Source organism: Theobroma cacao, chromosome 2 (genome assembly GCF_000208745.1).
Source record: "Theobroma cacao cultivar B97-61/B2 chromosome 2, Criollo_cocoa_genome_V2, whole genome shotgun sequence".
Taxonomy (NCBI): Eukaryota; Viridiplantae; Streptophyta; class Magnoliopsida; order Malvales; family Malvaceae; genus Theobroma; species Theobroma cacao.
Window position 1 is genome coordinate 3,087,214 of NC_030851.1, and position 11,888 is coordinate 3,099,101.

The following is an 11,888-nucleotide window of genomic DNA, read 5'->3' on the forward strand; positions in this document are numbered from 1 at the left end:
GCTATTGACTACTATTTAGCTGGAAAAAGAATCTTGATGACCAATTGTTGGGTTCGTGGGCGGTGGGCGCGCGTGGAGGGCATCTAATTTCTTTTCAAAGAGAGCAAAAGAAGAAAAAGCATCGAATTAAATGTACGTGACTTACGTTTTTAAACCAAAAGTAGGGGAACATACATGACAGGAAGGCCACAGACAAGATCAAATGAGAGCTTCTGTTTTAGGCAATGTAGGTAGATGGATTGGCAATATTGGCAAATATCCAACGGCTGATATCGAACATAAAGGATGCAAAGCCATCATTTGACTGACCCACCCGATTCGTCGAAATGGACGGCATAGATTGGATACACAGTGCGTGAAAGTTTGTCGCGTGGCGGACATGTGATCATTTTGATCATCAATGAAGTGGGTCCCTTCAGCTCCGGCTTTGAGCGGACATAATCTGACCTTTTGAGCTGTATGAAGTGTTTGTTGTTGGCCACTGGGTTGCTGACTCAGCATCTGACTAAGTAGGTTTAAGATGGAAAAAATTTCAAAAGAAAATATCTCAACAATTGCTCTCGTTGAGAGTCGAACTCAAGACCTCCCGCTTACTAAACGGGTGCTCTAACCAACTGAGCTACGAGAGCTTGCCTGTCATGCCCATCTTGTTTCATGTCACGACGTGTAAAAAAGCGCGAGCTAGAGCACAGGAGTGTCACAACGTAGGCAAAGTGGCGCACGGAGTGGGACGCAGCGTACACTAGTTATCCAGGCCCGCATGGTCATTGTTGATGAGTCAGAGGCACACAACTCTGACCTTTCACATGAATTCACTTAATAAACTCTCTCTTTCTCTGAATACTAACTTAATAAACTCTCTCTTTGCTGTCTTTAGTTCCCTTTTCTCAGTTATTTTTATCTTTTTATACTGATTATGAGTATGCACTTTTGTTGCACTAGCGTGATCCGTTTCCTATACACGGGAGGATCGAGGCTAACTTAGTCACCAAGGGGGCTGCAGGCAGACGTGGCTAAAGTTGCACGATTTATTGGAACAAAACCCCGTGACTATAGCTCATTATAATTACCAAAAGGCTTAACATTGACATTGTCAACACTTATATTAGTAGAAAGAAAAGAAAAGGGAGGAATGGAAAATTTCTGGTCTTTTCTATTTTTTTTTTTTGTTTCTCAACAAGTTTTGGTGTTTTTGTGAGTTTGGTGTGTAAATTTTTTAAGTTTTGTTTTCCAACAAAAATCAAGGAAAATTTTTATTTATTTTTACCTGTCCAAACACAATATCAAGGATAACTTCAATTCTTTATCTTCCCACATAAAAACCCAAAGATAACACCTTATTTCCTTAGTACAAACTTTATCAAAATTTACTTCAACAGAAACTTTATCGAAATATTTAGCCCAAAAAAGGAAAATGGGAGATACATAAGCTAAAGGTGTTGTCTGCTGATGCTGAAAAGTGGGCATTTGTTTGTTGGGATGTCCGTTCAGGCTGTGGCAGATCACATGCGAGCAGAAGTACCAGAGATGGGAGACCTGAAAACTGGGCTAAGGTTGAAGCTCCATGTTACACCCTCTTTGGGCCCCTTGAGACACACTGTTTCAATGGATTACACTTCACTGCTTCACATGCTCAATTGCTCAAAGTCATAAATAATTGGATTTGGAGTTGTGGATGCCAGACACACACATAAAGAAAAAAAGGAAGACATTGCTCTTTTTCATGTTGCCAGTAATTCTTTTTTGGCAGTTATATATCTCTATAGTAAAAAGGGTTTTCTAGTTGTATAGTTGGAAGCTAAGGTTTCTAGTTAATGCAGCTTGAGCAAGTCACAGTTCTGAAAAAGATCCATACAACATCAGTCCACCTTATCGGCTGAGCAACTTAGATGGATTTGTCTTGTTTATATTTTCATGTTGATGTTGAGTAAATCATGTGTTGAAAAGATCGATTCAGTACCATATTACTGTAAAGTCTGAATAATTATGATAGCAACAGTAAACGCTTTTGTCGGGTGGCAATTCAAGTTTTGCCTGTTACAAGCCAGGAAAAGAAAAGGGTTTTCCCTTCACAAGTTGGTAACTTATGTTGATATCAATAATGGTGCCAATTTCATGATTTTAATTTGCTATTCAGCATAATTCATATTTTCTAGCTATACTTGAGATTAAAGTCCCTGGATTCTGGATAGTATCCACAGGCAAGTTTAGCTAGCTGGTCCGGTCCTTAAGGCCCAATATGTTGCATAGCTTCCAATTTGGTTTGGTTTGTTACTGGGCCTGGTTCTAGCCTGGAACGACAATTAAGCTTTGTTTTCTGAGAGAGCAATGGCAGTTTCTCAGCTGATTCGTGGCAAAAAGGAAAATGCATCCATCTTGCTCCACGATGTGAATAGAATTAGCTTCACTGCCAGCATTGGTTTCCAATGAAGTTGAACATGTTTATCATCTGCATCACGTCTTAGTCATCATTTTCATTTTTTAAAATGTCAACACTCTTAGAAGCCCTCACCTATAAATTCTCAGAATCATTATCGCTATAATAATTAAGTATAATTGTGGCAACATAAGCTTAAAAAAGAGCATAGGGTAACAAAAGAATCACCCCTAAAAATCGTTCTCTCATTTAAAGCAATATCGATGACAAGCATCTGCTCCTCAATGAAAGAAGAGAATGATTAGTACAATTGAGATAAAAGCAAGGGGCAAAAGACGCTCTTATCATTGAATTCACAAACTTTATCCATGATTAGTTGCCAAAAATCAAGGGTTACCTAACTGCTAGCTCATGAGTTTGATAAGACAAAAAGGTAAAACGAACAGGAGATCAGAATGAAAACACCAGGTATGAACAATGTTCTCTAGGAGTTAGGTGCCCAACCATGATTTCGTGTGCTAATTGTGGCCCATGGCTTCGATTTCCTTCCTCACAGATTTCTTAACCTATCTCTTTGTTTGTAAGATGCAGGATGTTTTCTGTTCTGCCATCTTCTCAGTCACTGTTCTATTTATAGCATCTAGTTCTTTGGACTGTTGCTGCAAGCTCAGAAATCAAATGGACTAAACGCTGATTTGATTCTAAGGAGGGTTGAAGTCATGTTTATGTTCTTGTTTTCCCATTTTTGGTTTTTGGATTGGGCTATTTCAGCAAACCTACTGCCCATCAACAATGGATTCTTCATGCTTCTTTTAACTGGGAACTCTCCAATTGTGAATGAAGAACATATGACTTGATTTCTAACGATTAATTCACTGCTCTTGTGTGGATTGACTCTTCATGTTTAAGAATAAAAAAATACAGTTATCCGGCATTACTTATTATAGATAGATTCAAGTCCAGTGAAAGCTGCTACTATAAACAACTTATTCTACTTTGGATATTTTGCCAATCTGAGTTAAATTCTTTAGTTTCCTAGTCAGGGGAGACTTGAAATCATATTCAGATAAGGACCAGTCACCAATTCATTCCATTATGGTTTGGGTGTCATGAGCAGGGCAATTTGGGGTCTACTAAAAACCAGAGAAAAAAAAAGGAAGATAAAAACTCACAATGGTACCTAAAATCATTTCATTTTCTCATGTCACTGCCATCTTTCTTTTAGCACCAGACTGCTTTAATCGCCTTTTTTTTTTTCCCCCTTTTGGACGGAATAGCATGCTCACAATTACTGCACTGAGGGTTACCTATCAGCACAAAAGTTGATGTTTCTTACATTTCTGGAATCCCATTTTCTAATATTTAGCAAATCTTGCAGGGAAGCATTGCATTTTATAATTGAAAAGAAAAGGTCAAAGATGGAAAAGTAAGATGACACAGAGTTCACAAAAGGATGATTACCCCCATAAATGAACAAATTTTGCTAAAGGGGATCAGCCCAACCTAGGACTTGATTGCCCAACAAGCGATTCTTACAGCCTAGCTTAGTATTCCCATTAGTGAAAGTGAAAAGGGGAAGAAAACCCATCATTTTTTTTTTTACCTTTTTATGATAAAAAAAAAAAAGGTGGAACTGATAGGTGCTTTGTCCTCAAATTAGCACACATGGAACATCAAAATATTATTACAAATTAGAAGATTAACTTACATTAGTGCTAAAAATCTAGCAAAAGAAGTAAAAACAAGAAGAAAAGAAAGCACATCTTGTTGGAGTTATTAAATAAAAAGTAAGATGCTCATAGACATGATTTTTTTTAATCTGAAAAACCCTAAGCACTTTGCTAGTTGGCTTTGTCCTTAATCACATCAATCCCCATCTCAGTTGGGTCTGTTGCTTGAACTTCATAGTGGATGCCATCTAGCACTCTCCGCAGCCCATCTTTGGATGTTGCGTACAGCATTTTGGCTCTAATTCTTGATGCTGTTGGGGACCTAAAACCAAAAAATGCAACATCAACCATGAATTTTATTATCTCTGGAACATCTGATTCAATTCAATCCAATCCAATCCAGTGGCTGTCATGCAAATTTGTTCTTGGATTAGCAAAAGTTTGGTGATCAACCTCACTTGCATATAGACTAAGCTACCAAATCACTATATTAATATTAGACATAAAATATATTCCTAAAGCATAGAGATGCTTAGATTCCAATTCATGAAATGTACAATTATTGATCCCTGCCCTCCCCACCCCAAAAAAATATATAATTAATCTCAATTATTTGCCTATTATTAACCCAGTAGAGGAAATTATACACTAATTATTATTATTATAAATATATATATCTTATATATATAAATGAAGTTCCCATCTTAGAAAAGGACGAAATGGTCAATTAATGTAGTAGACATCATTTTTAAGAATAGTAAAGTGGTACTGAGCGAAGTATAAAAGAAGACGGACCATGCAATGAAGAAGATCTTGCTTTTCCGGCAATTATCAACGGTGACGAAATCGAAATCGAACACTGCATATCGACAATCGTCGGTAGGCAACGATGCAGCCAGATCATCGTAGCTTTCGCCGGGCCCGCCGACCTTATCAACGGTCACCAGCCTTGATTTCTCATCGATTTTGAACACTATGTATCTGTGCACTTTCTTCCATTTCATCTCCATGAATGAGTTCTTGCACTCATCGGTGACCCACATCCCGGTCGTAGCCTGTTGTTCGTACACCCAAATACACACTGAATTATGTATAATCAAAGATTAAAAAAAAAAGAAATTAAAATAAAAAATAAAATTGGGATGTACCATCTTGAAAGCCATTGCCATTGTTGTTGAATTGCTGGGGTGAGCCCAGTTCTTTTTTGGGTTGCTGAAACTTGAAACTGAAGGTGATGAAAATTGAGTGTGGCAATGGGCTTTATATAAAGAAATAAGTTTGGAAATGCCATTAAAGTTCATTAATAATTACAACTCAATGTGTACTAGATATGCTCTGTATTGCAAACATCTTTGTTTTGGATGGCCAAATTGCCCTTCTGGTTTTTTTACTGTAACTTATTAATATTATCCAATTAAGATATGTAATAATTCATCTTATTATATAATAACGACATATATAAATAAATACGGTTAAATTATTAAAAAATTTAAATTCGAACGAAAATTCGATATTTATATTTATATAAATTCAAACGTAAAAATAAAAATTAAAAATACGAACTCGATAATAATACTTAGCAATTTAGTATTATATAAATGCCGTAAGTAATTATTTAATCAAATGAAAAAGGTCAATAATTTGGTTAGACAAGAAAAGAGTTCATGGAGACAGTACTAAAATATTGAAAAGAAAATTCAATGATTATCAAAACAGGAGATGGAATTATTTAGCTAATGAGGTGTGAGGTCCATCAAGAAAGTATATATATAGAACATCCCAACCCATTAAACTCATCAGCCATAAATTTTGAACCATCTTTCTTCATCAATGAATAAAGAGGGTTATGGCCCTACTTAACTAATATTTCAATAACATCGAATATCTTATCTATATATATTTTTAGTTTTACTTTCATAATAAAGACGACAAGATAAGATGAGAGTGATTAAGGTGTACCTTAAATTTTTGTTTCTCACATGATTAATGTGTAATTAATAACTTAAACCATCCAATAAGTCTCATTTAGGCTTATTCCATTGTAATGATTTTTCCTTGCTTTCCAAACAACATGACCAGTTTTTTGTCATTTCAGCTTCTTCCAAAACTTGGAAACAAAACTGTACCTTTGGTTCAAATTTACCCCATGTCCTGTTCCTACATTAATTAACCACTGCCATATGGCAAAAACAAGCTCACTGTTGACCCATGTAAATTAATCACCGCTATTGAATTGTTGGGAACTAAAACCCCAAAGACAAAAATAGATTAAAAATACCTCTCCAAGTTTCAATGGAGTGTGCAATTAGTTAAGTTTACCATAATCTATGAACAAATATACATATCTGACAATGGCACGAGTAACATACATAAAACAAATCTGTGGGCTGCAAAAGAGCAAGTTGATGCAACATTTATCAATCATCAAACTGTAAAAAGGGGGTGTATAAGTACCAGTTCAACGTATGAACAGAAGGTTAATTGCAAAAGTTGCTTTGGTTTATATTGAAAAGAAAAAGCATGTTCTGCTAACCGAGAAAAGTCTAGGAATGAAACAAAACCTAGGTAGAAAAATACGGTGGTCCCATCTCGGATCGCACACCCACATCCCCATCTTCTCTATCTCTGTGTTCCTCAAAAGGGTTCTTTGCGTGAAAGTAAAGGAAAGTCCATCACCTTACGTGAAAACCCACAGTGAAGAATGGATTAAGACAAAGTTAAAAATGGTGAAAGAAAACTAAAGCTTTTTTTTTTTCCTTGGTATAAATGAATAATCCATCATCCTCTGGCCATTGCGATTGCCATGCATGTACCTCCCAATCACCGCTAATCCGTGCTGGTTCTCTACCCCCTTACCCGCACAACTTGGTTATCATAACGTTGTTTTTATATTCATTAAACAGATTTTTGGCGCCTACCAATCCAAGATTTCACATCCCTAGGCTCGAGTTCTTCCACAAACTTGTCTAAGGATGTGTAGGCCGCTGGGGCAACAGCCCAACAATCATTTTCCATAAAACAGTTTGATAAGAGATAAAGAGATGATTGATACGAAGTTGGATGCAGTACAAACGCTACCACCCAGAAGAATTTTTCTCTGGGGAAGAAATGGACGTGGATGGGGAGACATAACCACCATGTGGGTGGGTCTCCACTGTTGAAAACAGAGAGGTATTCTCTGTTAGGCCCACCAGAGGGGTCCGGCTACCTTTATTTTCATTTTTAATAACGCGAATCAACGTCTGATTAAACGTGCATGGAATGGTTTGTGGAGTGGCTTGTTTTTGGGAGGGTTCGACCCCACGAATCTCGCTGGTTATGTGACCAGCTTCTTCTTAATGGAAGTACTCGGTTTGGATGGTGCAGCCTAATCTACCTCAGACTAGTCAGGGAAGTGCTTGTCTGGCTGAGTGATTTGTACCCACTCTTGAAAAGAAAATGCTGGCCCAGCCCTGGTGGACTGGACTACGTCTGAGGATAGTCACAGATGACTATGCAGTTAGCAATAGGCACCCATCTTTGTCTAGAAAATCTTTGGAGAGTTTGGACCTGATCTACCGTAACATTTTTGTAACTAAAACTGAGGACCAGAAAGATTGCTCTCATGTCTTCTAAAACGATTCTTCAGTAATTACTACGAAGCAATTTCTGATAGGTGTCGGCTCTTCTTGCATTTATCCCATGGAGTTCCTGTCTCATCAGCACCTGGCACCTCGGCCGACAAGCTTAAAACTTCACAAATTTCGCCTGGAGCTACAAAGGGAAGTTCCGAACAAACTGTTGGGCTTTTCTTATTTTTGCGTCAAGAACAAACTTGTTGGGCTTGCCTCTTGGCCTAAGCTCGTTTTTTGTTTTTTTTTTAAAAAGCTACACATCTAATAGGTCAGAGCAGTTGGTAATATCATTCGGGGTTCTGATTTGCTAGTTTGCTCCCCACAGATATGAATAAATTTAGCTAAAGGCAGGTGAGAAGGGGCAAATTGGAATTAATCTGTCATCAAACACCAACAAATCCTGCTTTTCCCTTTGAATCAAATAAAAATTGAGAACTGAATGTTGACACTTTAATCCCATTCTAACATATAAATATGATAGATCTTCGGGCGCTTTAGAACAGAAAAATAGAAAATGTTCAACTAAGTCCACAGTACAGTTTTGACAAACTCCTCTAGTGTCTCATTTGTGTCAGGAGAAACAGAAATCTTTTACTCAGTTAGAAATGAGCCGACACTTCAACCACTATAGGAAGGTACAATAGGATTCCGCAATGTTAAGTCTTTGCCTTCAGCGCCAGTTCAATGGATCTTCAGTTGTCATCTTTTGGCTGCTCATCTTCATTCTTCTTTTCTTGTGACTAGGAGCAAGTAAAAATTACAAAAACAGATCAGTCCCCACTTGTGTAGCAGCCTAAAATGTCTAATTGGTCAGCATTCAATGGACGTGTGGTAGAAGCCATGCCACCGTGAACAGAAAATTGAGTTTGTAGTTCATATCAGGTTATGATAAGCTCAATGAACATACCTCAGATTGGCCTGGCAAAGATGCTAGCAAATCTTTCACATTTGGATCATTTGGGTCAACTCCTGGAAGCTGTAAAAGCCATAACACATCAGAATGCAGGCAACATAAGCAGAAACTGGTTACATATGGGTTTAGAAAAGGCAAGATTCTACTAGACTTACTGATGAAAGGATGGATGACATAAAAGACTGATCTCCCAACACCTTGCTGACATCTGACTGCGCTGATGAATCTTTTGAACTTTCTTGCATTGACATCTGAAGTGCTGCATGCAAGAAACGAGACCATTTTGCATTAGTTTAGATGTGGATGATATTGATGCATGCATTTGGCTACATTTATATATCTACAAGTTGGACTTTGGAGTCAAGCATCTTAAACCAGTAAAACATCCAATGCACACCAATATAAAGCAAAATCCTGACACACTAAATTGTATATACATTAAGATGGCTGCAAACTGAAAGGCATACATCATTATCACCCTTATAATAAAGCTAAAAGATTGCGCTTAGCATATGAAGGAAACCTAGTATGATTTAGTCCTTTGGTGAGATTTGATTGGTAGTGTTTAGCAAAAGATATATAGATTGTGGACTAGCTGGACACCAGTATGGATGTTGCACTCATTTGGACCATCTATGTTAATCAGAATCTATGGAAGCATTTTGTAATCCTCCAGAAGTAAAGGAATTAGTATAATATTTTCTCCTTAGAAAAGAAAAGGCAGTCAAGTAGCTTGATACAGCATACACCCTGATATGTTAAGATAAGAAACAAAACAACAGAACATACCCAAGGCCAATTCCTTATCATCATTAGTTGCCTCAGACATCTCAGCATCACCCGCAGAAGAATCAGATCCTGGGATATTCATTGACAATGCAAGGGCCTGCTTCAGCAAAGCATCATCCTCATCCTGCCACAACATCAGTTAGCCAAAGCCAATTTGAAACTTAAGTTGTACTATCCAGTGTTAACAGATGGTAATTACTGGAATGGTAAATATAATGACTTCAAAGTAATACCAACCATTGGATCAGTAACTTTTTCAGTTGCAGTTGTAGTTGCATTCTGTGAATCGGACTGTGGTTGCGCTTCCTCTCCTTTTTCTTGTCTAGTGGCTTCCTCAGCAGCCCTCTTGGCAGCAGCTTCTTGCCTTGCTCTCTCCTCTTCCATGGAAACCCTTAAAGCAAGAGCCAGCTCTGGATCGATATTTGGATCCACGCCAAAATCAAAGTCAGAAACACCACCAGCTACAGCAGCTGCTGCTGCTGCTGCAGCAGCAAAGCCACTTCCTCCTTCCCCATCCCCAGTGAACACAGGTGTGCTGGCATAGGAATCAAAAAATTATACCATTTGCACAATCACTAGTAAATAAGCAATATAATCTAAAAAGACATGAGCCAACAGCATCTTACTCAAATGTACATTTTTTCACAAGAAACCCAATACTTTAAGGAAAACAAAGAATCAGAAGGAGGAGATAAGTAAAACCTGATAAGCACATCAGAAAGTGCATTTTGACCAGGAGGAACATGAACAATGTGACTACTGTCATTATTATTAACAGCTGCAAGAAGAGCCTCCAACTTTTCTGGCTTTCCATCTTCATCCTCACCAAAATCGACAATATCAAGAGCTACGCTATTCTTTTTCAGCTTCTTTCCTATCATCTCCAGTGACTTTTTTTCGTACTTAACAGGACTGACAGGATAAAGCATAAGGACAAAAAGTTATATATCTGAATTAAGGTGAACACGCAAATTGAAAGGCCAACATGTTTACCTTCCAGCAAAAACTATAATCCTTTGCTGCTGATTTTTGTTTTGGCGATGCTTTAGAGCCAGCTGAGCAATCTGAATTCCAGCTGCTAGGTTCATCTCTCCCCCCATTTCAAGACCTGTGTAAAACATTAAAAAATACATAAAGATGAAGAGCAAGGTGATGATGATGGGAAAAGAATAATAGAGGGGGACGGAAGATGACCTTCAATTCAGAAATACTTACTATAAAATTAGAGATTAATCATTACTCATATGCTGCTTTTGCAATGACAAACTATACTAAATGTAACTGCTGAGATCCATCAGCAAAGACAAGTTCTCCATTTGTAAGGTAAGTGAAAAAGATGCTCTCAACTTCTAGAGGTCAGCATGCATGTCTCTCATGCTGAACTGCATGCTTACATAGATCATAATTTCAAATTGCTAAGCTTATGTACTTATATGATCCAATTAGAAAGCCACAAAACAATTAATGCTGGTTTTTTGTTCAACATATCTAATGTTTTTCCTGTTCATTTCCAACAAACTGTCACACCCAACTAAATGTCAAGCTTTACATCAACCAAGACTACACATAAAAGTGTACACTGAAATTTTAGTTTATTTTGCTAACAACACAGTAAAAATAAACCAAATCAAGATCCAACTTGAATAACCTTTATCTTCCCATATAACAGTAAATCAAAACACAAACACACGGATTTCATTCACCATGGTATGTCTGTTGGCACATATAGTTCAAGAACCCATATTTATTTATGAAATCCTAGCTTAAATAAACTTAATCTCTAAATAAGACTCAAAATAAATGAATCTAAAAGAGAAAGAAAATAGGTAAATTACCGTGCATGCAAGACAAGATTTTGCCGAGATCACTGGTAGGAGTAGCCACTACACGCACTCCTTTGCCCGCCATCGTCAAAATCCCGACCGTGTTCTCCGGATTAGACTGCATAATTTATTAAAAAAAAATTCAATTTCCCATGTCTCTTTAAGAAAGAAAACCTAGCGTAACTAAATTCATAAATAAACAAGATGAACCGAAGAGCGAAAGGTAAAGCAGTAATGACCTGGGTTTTAGCTCCACAGATAAGACTAACGGCGTCAGATTGAGCTTGAAATCGAGAGGGCGAATAATCGCCGTTTCGCATCCATTCCGAGTTATCAATGCATATCATAGTCGCCTGATTGTTTGATTCAAACAAAAAAAAAGGATTTGATTAAAATTTAAATCCAATAAACCCTAATTTGGAAAACAAAATGAAGAAAAAGAGAAAAGTAAATGATGATTAAAGAAGGAGATTAAGGAGGAATCTTTCGCATTGCTTACCTCGAGAACCATGGTTGCAAATGCTAAGAGAGAGTAGGCTTGGAAGCGAAGAAAAGAAATCTAGTAGAAATCAAATGTTTGCTTTGCCTTGTCGGTTTTTGCTGTTCACCCAGGGAAATTTAAATATCGGGCGTTTAACTTTTCGCTTTTACCAATATGCCCCTCCTTCACTTCTTATTTTCAATTGCCAAATTTTCGAATTA

The 11,888-nt window shown here is 37.4% G+C and overlaps 2 protein-coding genes and 1 non-coding gene across 3 annotated transcripts; all 3 read right to left on the reverse strand.

Annotated features, from left to right (window-relative positions):
* On the reverse strand, nucleotides 556–629 carry TRNAT-AGU. Its single transcript has one exon. It is a non-coding gene; the product is annotated as a tRNA-Thr (tRNA).
* On the reverse strand, nucleotides 4,012–5,301 carry LOC18607566 (actin-depolymerizing factor 5). The gene is made up of 3 exons (XM_007041810.2): nucleotides 5,196–5,301; nucleotides 4,843–5,102; nucleotides 4,012–4,369 (listed from the first exon to the last, which is right to left on the reverse strand). Exons 1-3 carry the CDS (start codon nucleotides 5,214–5,216, stop codon nucleotides 4,219–4,221), a joined length of 432 nt encoding a protein of 143 aa, XP_007041872.2. The 5' UTR covers nucleotides 5,217–5,301; the 3' UTR covers nucleotides 4,012–4,218.
* Nucleotides 8,040–11,795, reverse strand: LOC18607568 (26S proteasome non-ATPase regulatory subunit 4 homolog). Its single transcript, XM_007041812.2, has 10 exons — nucleotides 11,686–11,795; nucleotides 11,426–11,539; nucleotides 11,199–11,304; nucleotides 10,357–10,471; nucleotides 10,066–10,275; nucleotides 9,601–9,898; nucleotides 9,364–9,487; nucleotides 8,730–8,833; nucleotides 8,569–8,637; nucleotides 8,040–8,401 (listed from the first exon to the last, which is right to left on the reverse strand). Exons 1-10 carry the CDS (start codon nucleotides 11,695–11,697, stop codon nucleotides 8,354–8,356), a joined length of 1,200 nt encoding a protein of 399 aa, XP_007041874.1. The 5' UTR covers nucleotides 11,698–11,795; the 3' UTR covers nucleotides 8,040–8,353.

Excerpts from the sequence above, each read along its gene's own strand:
- LOC18607568 (XM_007041812.2), bottom strand. Across the intron at positions 9,899-10,065 it reads CTTTCTGATGTGCTTATCAG|CACACCTGTGTTCACTGGGG; the intron begins GTTTTACTTATC and ends TTCCTATGCCAG. Across the intron at positions 8,834-9,363 it reads TGATAAGGAATTGGCCTTGG|CACTTCAGATGTCAATGCAA; the intron begins GTATGTTCTGTT and ends TCTTGCATGCAG.
- LOC18607566 (XM_007041810.2), bottom strand. The coding sequence starts at position 5,216 with ATGGCAATGGCTTTCAAGATG. Across the intron at positions 5,103-5,195 it reads TGGCAATGGCTTTCAAGATG|GCTACGACCGGGATGTGGGT; the intron begins GTACATCCCAAT and ends TACGAACAACAG. Across the intron at positions 4,370-4,842 it reads AAGATCTTCTTCATTGCATG|GTCCCCAACAGCATCAAGAA; the intron begins GTCCGTCTTCTT and ends TTTTGGTTTTAG.